General features: G+C 37.7%; 1 protein-coding gene across 2 annotated transcripts in view; it reads left to right on the forward strand.

Moving 5' to 3' along the window:
* The window catches only part of Pir (pirin), a 105,264-nt gene that overhangs the window by 76,580 nt on the left and 16,520 nt on the right, over positions 1–12,164 (forward strand). For both annotated transcript variants that reach the window (XM_005315992.5, XM_005315991.5), the window contains exons 7-8: positions 1,289–1,333; positions 9,377–9,459. In XM_005315992.5, coding sequence (XP_005316049.3) covers positions 1,289–1,333; positions 9,377–9,459 — 128 coding nt within the window. The remainder of the gene's footprint in view (positions 1–1,288; positions 1,334–9,376; positions 9,460–12,164) is intronic.

Below are 12,164 nucleotides of genomic sequence, written 5' to 3' on the forward strand. Positions count from 1 at the left end.
TCTGCTGAAGGCACAAGGAATGACATTCTCACTTCTTTTTGAGTTTGCCATTTCTAAGTTCACATCTCTCCGAGCAAACACAGCATCTCTCTGAGCCATGGGTACAGTACATAAATATTCATGAAAATCAAGTGCTGGGGCCAAGAGTGCAAAAGTTAGGTTGTGGCTGGATCTGAGCTTTTGGCCCTTCAGGTCATGGTAGGAATCTGATAGATACTATGTATCCTTTTTCCAGAAAAATGCACACTTTTGAAAAATTGTATGGACAATTCCAGGGATTTCACAAGCCATCTGAAGCCCATTAGTCCCCCAGAGATTTTTGTATCCTTACATCCTTGCAACTGATGCATGTTATACTTTAGAATAGATAAGAAAAAATGAGTCCACTGAAAACTAGAATTCAACTAAGTAATAAAAAATAAACAGGACTGGGGTTGTGGCTCAGTGGTAGAGTGCTTGCCTAGCATGTGTGAGGCCCTGGGTTCAACCCTCAGCACCACATAAAAATAAATAAATAAAATGAAGATATTGTGCCCAACTACAACTAAAAACTAAAATATTAAAAAAAAATCTTTATAGCATTATTCACACTTCAGGCTACCTGGGGACATAGCAAACCGAAGATAAAAGACAAATTGGAGTCTTGCAGTTAATAGAACTAGAAGGAACAACTTGTTTGTTAATATGACTTTTGGCATATAGATATACAGCCATATGAATTGTGCATTTTCTACTTTGGGTGGCTCTGAAACATTGGGAGTGAAGTCATTTAGGTTTAGAAGCACGTATGTGTGCACACATGTGTATAAGAAAGTGCACATATGTGAGTATTTTAAGCAGCTCACAGAACTAGAATCTCAAATACAAAATTACATATAAGAGGATGTGAGGGGAAAACAAAACAAAACAAGGGAGAGAAATGAATTACAGTAGATGGGGTAGAGAGAGAAGATGGGAGGGGAGGGGAGGGGAGGGGGGATAGTAGAGGATAGGAAAGGCAGCAGAATACAACGGACACGAGTATGGCAATATGTAAATCAATGGAAGTGTAACCGATGTGATTCTGCAATCTGTATACGGGGTAAAAATGGGAGTTCATAACCCACTTGAATCAAATGTATGAAATATGATATGTCAAGAGCTTTGTAATGTTTTGAACAACCAATAAAAATAAATAAATAAAAAATAAAAAAAAAGAAAAGAAAGGATTTCATCTTCAGATTTTTCATTTGTCTTTCCTTTTGACGTTATGGACACTAACATTTTAATGTTGCTGGTCCTTTTCCAGGGTGGACAAGTTTCATTTATACCATATCTGGAGATGTGTATATTGGTAAGTTATAAGTATATCATTTTGGCTTCAACTACAACTTAATTTAAACTACTAAAGGGATAAATGGTAGATTGAAACTATTTTGTATAATCAAATACACCAGCCCTCTCTACATTCCCAGCATAGGTACAGTCACAGCAGGGTGCTCACAGTTCCAGAATGTTCAATGAGGGAGAATATGAATACCATTTGTGACATAGCCATTTTCTGTGGTCTCTGTGCAGACAAGAGGTCCAGGCATGATAATGTGTGTTATCATCTCACTAAGAAGAGGTTGGCAACCTCCATACTATAAGGAGATGCAGCTGTAATACACTCCCCTAGGAGCAGGAATCTATCTCCTCTGAGGTGAAAGAAGGTGAATTAGCAGTCTCAGGTGCCTCTGAAGTATCTCAAAGTGAGTTTTCTCCTATTCTAAGGGTTGTGAATTGTATAGCTTGTTGAGTCTTTTTAAAAGGGGACATTTGAGAACTAATTAACTCTCATTTTTTACCTGAGGAATGTGAAATCTAAAGGAAGTTATTTAACTTGCCAAGGATACATTGGTAGACCTGGGACCAGAACCAAGGCAGGAAATGGTTGTAGCAGATGCTGTCAGTGCAGAACCCATAGCCCTGGGGCTGTATATCCTCAGTACCTACTGATCAACTTCCAGTGGCCAGTATCTATGCCACTTTCTCTCAAACCCTGAAAGGCTGCTCTGCCCCAGACAGGCAGGTTGAAAGTGCTGGAGAATGAATACTCTGAAAGTTACCTGGGTCCTCAGGTAGAATAATCCAGAAGCCTTTGTGAGAGAACTTTTCCTAAAGTTTCCTGGTGGGAGTGTTCCCCATGACTCGCCCTTCATTGTCTGCCTAACCCTTCATTCCTGTCTAACCCTTCTGGACTGTTGTTCCCTGGAATCAAATAAACTTATTGCACCAGAATATTCATCTCTAGCTGTGCTTTTGGGAATATCCCAAAGAGAATCAAGTTCTCATTTTCTGCTTCTCATCCCTATGAACAATGATGGTTGGGGAGGATCCCAAGGTGCAGGCCAAGAATCCCCATTTCTGAGACCCTCTTGGGTCGGATCCTCTCCACTTGCCTCCTGCAGGTGCCCATATAATGAACTTCCAGGGGCCCTAACATGGCCACCTCTTTGGGCAATACACTGTAGCTCCAGGATAGCTGGCTCGCTAACATCATCTGCTCAGAGCTACAAGGCTACACCCAAAGCTAGTTTAAAGCATTCTTTTTTTTCTTGGTCCCAGGGATTGAACCCAGTAGTGCTTAACCCTAAGCCACATTCCCAGCCCTTTTTTATTTTTATTTTATTTTTTTAATTTTGAGACTCCATCTTGCTAAGTTGCTTAGGGCCTTGCTAAGTTGCTGAGGCTGGGAATGTGAACTCATGATCCTCCTGCCTCAGCCTTCCTTTGTTTGGTACTAGAGATTGAACTCAGAAGTACTCGACCTCTGAGCCACGTCCCCAGCCCTATTTTGTATTTTGTTTACAGACCAGGTCTCACTGAGTTGTTTAGCACCTTGCCTTTGCTGAGGCTGGCTTTGAACTTGGGATCTTTCTGCCTCAGCCTTCTGAGCTGCTGGGATTACAAGTGTGTGCCACCATGCTTGGCTAAGCCGTGCTTTATATTTTCCAAAAAGAGTGCTCAATTATCTACAAGTTTTCTTCTGGAAATAACAGTATTTTGAACTTATTCCTAATATGGTGTAGGTGGACTTGATTCCTCTTTCACTGAATAGCAGTTCAATTAAGGGTCACAAGCAAAATTCATTTATTTTAGCATTCAAGAAAGTATGAAAATAATCTAGTATTGTATATAAATCCCTGTGCACATACATTAAGCTATATAAACCACCTGGAAGAGATGAAATTCATTTATTTTTATAATCTTCTGAATATCCTGATAATTCCATAATACTTTGTAAAAATGTAAAAAAAATAAAATGGAAGTGGTATCCCTGATTTATGATTTCAAGACCAACAAAATAATCTGCATAAATGGAACGTAATAAAGAAAGCACATGAATTCTAAGGTGGATTCCAGAAATATTTATGTGGAATAAGAAAAAGCAGGAGAAAGCAAACTTTCTATAAAGGGCCAGACAACAAATATTTTCATCTCTGTGAGCCATAAAATAGTCTCATTTGTGACTACTCAGCCCTGCCAGGAGGCACAAAATCAGCCATAGGCAATAACACATACAAATATATACAATAAAATTTTATGTAAAATTTGTGTATTTTTCATATGTCATCAAATACAATTTTTAAATTTCTTCCAACCATTTAAAAAAGTAAAGACCTTTCCTAGCTTATTGGCTCTACAATTGATTTGAGTTTTAATGTCATTGTGAAGGATAAAGGGGAGAAAAATTAACAAGTAATCTTCAAAATCTATTTTAATCCATTGTTATAGTCTTGTTTCCTGAGAGACCTTTAGTTCCAGAAATTAATGCATGAAAAGCTCTGTACTTCTCAGGGTGAGAGTGCCACTTATTATTGTTTTTTTCTTATTTATTTCTTATTTTTAAAAAATTGTCTTATTTTATCCACTTATTTTCCTCGAGGTGAGGCAGGATTTTTCTGAGTCGTCTCTGATCACTGGCCTGATTACCATTTGTGACCATGGGCCACAAGTGCAAATCATCTGGCAAGAAATAGGGTTGTGTGGCCAGGTGCAGTGGTGCACACCTGTAATCCCAGTGGTTTGGAAGCCTGACACAGGAGGATCATGAGTTCAAAGCCAGTCTCAGCAAAATCGAGGCCCTAAGCAAATCAATGAGACTCTGTCTCTAAATAAAATACAAAATAGGGCTGGGGGTGCTGGGGTTGTAGCTCAGTGGCAGAGCACTTGCCTTGCACATGTGAGGTACTAGGTTTGATCCTCAGCACCACATAAAAATAAATAAACAAAATAAAGATATTGTGTCCATGTATAACTAAAAAAAAATATATTGAAAAAAATAGGGCTGAGGATGTGGTTCAGCGGTCAAGTGCCCCTGAGTTCAATCTTGGTACCCAACCCCCACTGCCCCCCATCCCTCTGCAAAAAAAAAAAAAAAGAAATAGGGTGTGGTTTGTAGTCTTGGAGTGAAGTTGCATCTATCCAGAGTAAGCGGGACCATGGACAGAATCCAGCTCACAAAACTACCTCTTAGGACTCTGCTTGAATTAATGAGAAACCCCATTTGAATTTTATCTCATTTGAATTTTATGAGGACCTCATTTGAATTTTACCTCCTTCCCTTCTTTTTACCCAATCTCTAATAGGGGTGTTAAGAAAAAGAGTCAAGAACAAATCACCAAGAAAAGAAACAGCAAAACAGAAAGAGCTATTGAATGTGTTCTGACTTATAAAATTTATATAGAATCTAGAAAATGCTTTTCGATTTTACTGCCTTGATTTTATCTTGCTTATAAAACTAGATTGGCACCAGCCAACTACAGATGGCAGGAACTGATAAGCAAGTAATTGTTCTTTTTGAAATGTTAAAAAGCACCTCGATTCTGTTGAAGTAGGTGTGATAAATATGGGCATGGGGAAGTACTGGGGAATGAATTCTACCAAATTATGCTGTGTCCATGTACAAATATACCACAATGATTCCCCATTTTATTTACATGTGTGTACATATATATATATATATATATATATATATATATATATATAATGAAATAATTAAAATAATAATAGAAGGGCAATCAGTAGGCTAGAGCAGGTAGATCAAAAGGACAGAGGTGGGAGGGAAAGAAGGTACTGAGGAAGGAGATTGAACAAATTATGTTATGTGAATATACAGCTTTGATATAATGAATCCCATTATGATGTATAATTATACCAATAAAAAATAAATGTAAAAATAATTAGTGTATTAAGCTGCAGTAAAATAGGCTGCAATTTGGGTTGGGAAAATAATCTGGGGAGACTTCACAAAGTAGAAATTTAAGAAGGCTCTTAAAAGTGTTCATTGATCCCAGGGACTCAAGAGGCTGAGGCAGGAGGATCACAAGTTCAAACAGTCTCATCAACTTAGTGAAGCCCTAAGCAACTCTCCAAGATCCTGTTTCTCAAAATAAAATATAAAAAGGCCTGGGGGTGTGGCTCATTGGTAAAGCACCCCTGAGTTCAATCCCCAGTAACAACAGCAACAACAACAAAAAAGTATTGATACAGAACTACTTAAAAATAGACATTGGTACATTTAGTTTGACTGTAAACAGATGCAGTTTTGAATGATGGGAAAGAGTGGACTCTACTTGTCAAGGTGAGTCACACATTTTAAAGTTCAAGGTAAGTACGGTGAGATCATTTAACTGTCTTCTAATAACACCCTGAAGAAAAGGTGTTAACAGAGGTAATATAAGATGAATAAAATTAGCACTTTCTTACTATATTCAAGATTCATTTGAAAGTATCCATGGTATGCTTTTCAAGGCTTTTTGTAAATTTTGATACACTCGCTTTCTTTAACATTGGAAAAGCTTTCTAAGTCAACTGTTGCCTTTGACGACAGTCTCTTATTGAGGCAAAAAGTCCTTTGACCATCACCTCAGCTGGATTCTGTGCAGAATGTGATAAAAAGAAAAAAATCAAAAGAATATAAAAACTGTATGGTCAGAAAACTAATAGATCCCAGAGGTACTACTACTGAACCCCTTCCCTGCAGCTATGATGAAAATTACACATTAATGCAGAAATCAAAAGGGTGAAAGAGTTTGTGTGTCATGTCCTTGAAGCTTGCTCTGGTTTTATCAGTTTGAATGCCAGTGCCCTAAAAGGACCAATATCTAAAAACATTTATCTGTGGTACTGAAATGACAGCTAACTGGCTTACAAAGGCAGAATGGTCCCACTTAAACTTAGTTGGTATTCAACCTTTGGTTCCTAATTCTGAGTGGTATTAAGAATCTTGACATGGTCCTTGGATATTACAATAAAAGTGGGCAAGCACACATATATACCAGAAGTGCTCTTAATTGACCTCCACTTACTCAATTAACTGGATTGACCGGTGCTCTTGCATTCCATAGTGAATACTGTGAGGGATGTACGCACAGCCAGGATGATCAGGTCTTTCCACCAGCTGAGCTGTACTGGACTTCAAGGCAGTTGTGTTTGTTCTCCATTTGTTTGTGCCGGTTGCACCACTAATTGCAACTATGTAATTTAATTAGTATGTAAATCAAAGAAATAAATGTGAAAAGAGAGATGGTATTCTAGAAAGACTAAGTCAGGTGCTTTGTAAAAGTAATTTGCTGAAGAAAATGCCTTCAAATCAATATAAATGAGACAGATGGCAAAGATTAGGGAAAACTGGAATAATCCAAAAGGATTTAGGTGATGCCACATGGGTATGTCTTACAAAGAAAGACAAAGCTTCAATCCAGTCAGTAGACCCATTTTAGCTGTATTCATAAAAATTAAAAAACGAATGCACATTTACACTTCAATTTAAAATGAAATGTTTAAGGAAGTTTCTGTTTTTTGATTAACAGTCTTGATTGTATCAGATAAAGGATCTTTAACTATATACATAAAATTAGTGGTGTCAAAATATGATGGAAGTACTAGAATTTGTGGGACACAGAGTAAGTGGGACAGCAGTTCTCATAAAGAGAAGAAAAAGAAAAGGACCAGATGGCATATACAGAAGGGATGTACAGCAATTAATGGCACTTTTTTTAATAAAAGAATTTTTTAGGGGCTGGGGTTGTGGCTCAGTGGTAGAGTGCTTGCCTAGCATGTGTGAGGTCCTGGGTTCGATTCTTAGCACCACATATAAATAAAATAAAGGTCTATTGACAACTAAAAAAAATTTAAAAAATAATTTTTTAGTTGTAGATGGACACAACACCTTTATTTTATTTATTTACTTATATGCAGTGCTGAGAATCAAATCCAGTACCTCACACATGCTAGGCAAGTGCTCTACCACTGAGCTACAATCCCAGCACCAGCACTGAGTTTAAAATAGATTTTCAAGTATTTTTGCTCTTTTATGATGGTTTAGGTAAAAAATTTGCAATTAAATCATCTTCGGCTAAATTTTCCTTAACTATCCTATTAGATTGAACATTCTTTGGCACCGATTCCCAATGGAAACTATTTATTATCTGATTTGGCCCTATTTATAATTGAAAGTAATCAGAAACAATAAGATATATTTCCTTTGAGACCAATTTTAGGTTCAGGAGATAACTGGATTGGGAAAAATATCATAGAAATGACCTAGAAATGAAGATGAAATCAGTCTTTGCCTTCTATGACCCCTTGTTTTAAGCATTTCATGTAACAATGCAGAAGCTAGAGGTACATTTAGAATTATTACAGTGGAAACCTGACTCCATTGTCTATAAGAAAGGTCTACCTTAGGGCGAAACATTTTGAATGGCCTCTCCAGCATCGACACTTTCATACATCAGCAGGGAGCACGGGCAGAAGTCGCACCCCATGTAAAGTTAGGATTAGAGCCCTTCAGACAGCTCAATTCTTGGTTTCTAAATTAAGATTTCCTCACAAATCAGTGAGCACTGCAGTAGAGCAAGCCACCCTGATAAGGGGTGCAGAGAAATACCAACTCGGTATTTCGAGTGCTGTCTCTTGTCAGCTCACTCCATTAACGCATAGCAAAGGAGTTTCTAAACTATTTTGGACTATGTATCATGAAACATGCTATATGACAAACTTACGGGCCAGAAAGGAACCACACGGGCAATGGGGGCTATATATGAATAAGTTGAAAATAAAGACATGGTTCATTGCTTCCAGGGGGTCTCCATAAAACACACCTAATAAAATGCTGCTCCACATCACAGTTAAAAATATCATCCAAATTTAAATGAGGTTCTTCTTTAATTCCCAGACTTTTCTTTTATTGCCAAATCTAAAGCCAGCCTCCATTTCTGTCATTCTAGAAGCATGTTTGAGCAATGGTGGGAGGTCCACAGTTTCCCCAGAAATGTTCCTGCATTACCTTCCCACTATCTGTCCTCTTGTCTAGAATTCCCCTTTTCCTGACTTTGCTTCTTGCAGGTTTATCCTATTTCTGCAGAGCTCTGTTCAAGTGTTATCTCCTCCACAACGAATTTCTGGGGTCCCTAGACCTGAATGAGCCCCGCAGCCCCTGTTTTCACAATCAACTTTTTTGTTACCTTGAAAAGTCAATTTTATTTATTCTTTCAATACAGTCAGTACAGAAGGAATGAAAACTTATCTATCCTGAAGATACAGCACTTAGAATAGGGTCCTGTTCGTAGTTCAATAGCTATTATTCAATAGCTATCTAATTTTTTTATTTTTCAGTCAAATTATTCTCCGATTATTTTGTGTATGTATTTTGTTTGCTCCAATGAGATTTTTGTTTTTTCTATCAGAGATTGAACCCAGGGGCACTTTACCACTGAGCTACATGCCCAGCCCTTTTTATTTATTTTTGAGACAGGGTCTCACTGAGTTACTTAGGGCCTCACTAAGTTGCTAAGACTGGCATTGAATTTGCAATTCTCCTGCCTCAGCCTCCAGAGTCACTAGGATTACATGCGTGTGCCACCGCACTCAATCCTAATGAGATTTTTAATTATTTGTAAGCAAGAAGTCTGCTTTGCACATTTTGTATTTTCCCATGATACTAGGCAATTGTAGATACTCAGTAAACATTGCATTGAAATGAATTAATGATGGAATTTGATAATTTTCCTAGGTATGATTACTTTTTCTGGGGTTTATAATTTTCCCAAGGAAACACTTTTAGGAACATATAATGCCAAGGACTTTGCTTATCCATTGAACTATAAATGGAAACACAATGCAGGACTCACTTCCCTGTTCTCATCTATATTGAAAAGTGACCAGTTTCAGACTTTGGTAGTGTCAAATCTACCTGATCAAGAGGTTTGAGGAGATCCCTAAGTCTGTTATTTTGGAAATTAAAACTAATATGGTACTAAATGGTTGCCCAAATGTGCAATCATGGGATAAATGTACTATAATAAGTCTTAAAGTTAGTGGGTCATCTTTTTTTTTTTTTATTTTGTAGGGCCTGATGATGCTCAACAGAAAATAGAACCTCATCACACAGCAGTGCTTGGAGAAGGTGACAGGGTCCAGGTGGAGAATAAGGTACGTATTAGAAATCTTTACTTTTCTTAACTTGTACTTCCTGCTAGTTTCTAGGAAAATACTTCAATCTATTTATTTATTTACTTACTTACTTATCTATCTATTTATTTATTTTTATGTGGTGCTGAGGATCGAATCCAGGGGCCTTGCACGTGCTAGGCAAGCACTCTACTGCTGAGCCACGACTCCAGCCCTCCTTCAATCTCTAGTATAGCCGGAAATTTTTCTTTCTTCCTGGGAGAGTAAATTATGCCACAAATTTATCAATCCCTTTCATTAATTTATGCTATTTTTTATCCATTTATTTTAAAGTTTCAGGTATGTTGATTCCTTATCTTCAGGAATCATATGAACCCCCCTCTTGTTTGAACCTGGAGGCATCTTTGTTGTCTTTAATTTTTGTCCTTTGTAAAACTGGTTTATTTTGCTTTTAGCCTAAGTAAAAATGATTTGGCCCTCTAGAAGTGTAAATATTGACCTGCACGCATACTCACATAGAGCCATTTGAAAATAATCCCCATTTGGAACTGAGGGGGCCATGGGATGTGTTTCATCTCCTTTTTTGATGATTCTCTGTTTTATCAGTAAAGGTTAATATTTTAAAAGTCCCGAGAGGTATTTTGTCCAGGTTGCCAAGCTTCTTATGTCTATTTCATTCCATTGAGTGGCTCGCTCACCTTCTTGTGAGTCTGTTAATGCAATGGGATGGCTTTGGGTCACTCTAATAGAAAAGATTAAAGAGACAATTGTGCAAAAGCTTCTGAAAAGATGAGTTTTGAAAAGTAGAAATGAGAACTATTTCAGTGTGCCAGTGACTGATAGAGAGGTAGTGTGACTCATTTCTGACCCCACTCATTTCTGACCCCCGACCCTTGTTGTACAGAGTGTAATGGATTTTAGGAATTATCATATCTTAGCCCACCTTCCTGGAAGTCACTTTCTGCTGCTTTCCTCATTTGCAGCACCTCCATGAACTGTAAAGTAAATAGGAGAAAAATCTCATGAGCACCAGAAAGAATGCATATCTCAGAAACAATGCCCTGTAATGTTAGGTCGAACCATATGAAATTGCCATTTTTGACCTACAAAAATGTACTCTCACATATTTCACTCCAATTCAGAAAAGAGGCATGAAAACTATACATGGGCCAGAATCTACTGATGTCAGATTAGCTTGCAATATTATTTAACTTAGCAACCTCATTTCTTTGCAGATAATAAGGATTTAGAAGGTAAAATGGAACACCAGGAAGAAATGATGAGGGGAGTCAGAGCCCAGGGGACAACTGGGATAGAAAGGAATTAGCTAAAAATCATCAATGCATGGGAAAGCAGCACTCCTGGTTCAAAGAACTATTCTGCCATTGTTCTGTGTATAAGCTACAACCTGCACCATCCAAACCTTAGAAAGATTTCTATCTAAAAAATGTTTTTTAAAAATTAGCATTTAAAGAGTGTATGTTCTATCCACAGGAGAGTAGAAATTTCCCCTTAGATAACATCAGGAAAGGGATTGTAAAGATTTGAATCTTGGCTTTGCCACTCGTTTGTTATGACACTTTAGTGGGCTGGGGTTGTGGCTTAGCAGTGCACCTAGCACGTATGAGGCATTGGGTTCAATCCTCAGCACCACATATAAATAAACAAAAAATAAAGGTATGTATCATGACAACTTACAATTTAAAAAATTTTAAAAATTGAAATAAGGGGCTGGGGTTGTGACTCAGTGGTAGAGTGCTTGTCTAGCATGTGCGAGGCCATGGGTTCGAGCCTCAGCACCACATAAAAAATTAATTAATTAATTAAAAGATATAAAAAATTGAAATAACTGAGGCCAACTGCAGAGATTGTTAAGAATATTTGGAATGATCTAAGAGTCTATTTATATCTAGCACAGGGGTCAGTAAATGATGTGTACTAGGCCAAATCCAAATATGTCTTCATAAATAAAGTTTTATTGTATCACAGTCACATCTAATCTTTTCTATATAGTCTATGGATTCTGTCACACCGTAAAGGTAGAATTGAGTTGCTGTGTTCCCACAAAACCTAAAATTATCTGGCCTTTACAGAGAAAGCTTGCCAATCCTTGGTATAATATATTGGAGGTGCCCAAAAATGGTAGCTAGAGAGTTTTCTGATCCAAATACCTCATTTAACAGATACTTATATCACATACATGTTATATCATAAGGATCTATACATACCCTACCTAGGCTTGAAGGCAATTTCTACAGCTAAAAAAAGTCCCTAAGGGACCCTGACTCAGTCAGACTATAAGCCAGGTTTATCTTCAAACTTCATCTCAGCATCATGCCCTTGGTTAACAGTGATGGGGAAAGTTTCCTCTAGAGGGGCCAATCTCTAGGACAGGAAAGGAGGGCAAGACAAGAACAATGTATAAAACCATGCCTTCTCTCTATCAGGTTCCTTTCCTCCATCTCAGCCTTTATTTGCCCAATCTCAGTCTGTAGGGACCCTTCTTGGCCATTATTCTGCAGTCTGCTGTAGCAGAAGGAATTGCAGGGGGCTTGGTTTATGATAGATTTAAGAATCTTCTGGCTACACCCTTTGACTTCCTAGAGAAAGCCCAAACCACAATGGTTTCAAAACAAACTTAGATTTTTCAGAGTTCTTAGAGATTAGAATCGACCTCAGGCTACCCAGGACATTTCATCCTGGACTAGTACCAGTCACCCTGGAAT

Source organism: Ictidomys tridecemlineatus, chromosome X, assembly GCF_052094955.1.
Source record: "Ictidomys tridecemlineatus isolate mIctTri1 chromosome X, mIctTri1.hap1, whole genome shotgun sequence".
Classification (NCBI taxonomy): domain Eukaryota; kingdom Metazoa; phylum Chordata; class Mammalia; order Rodentia; family Sciuridae; genus Ictidomys; species Ictidomys tridecemlineatus.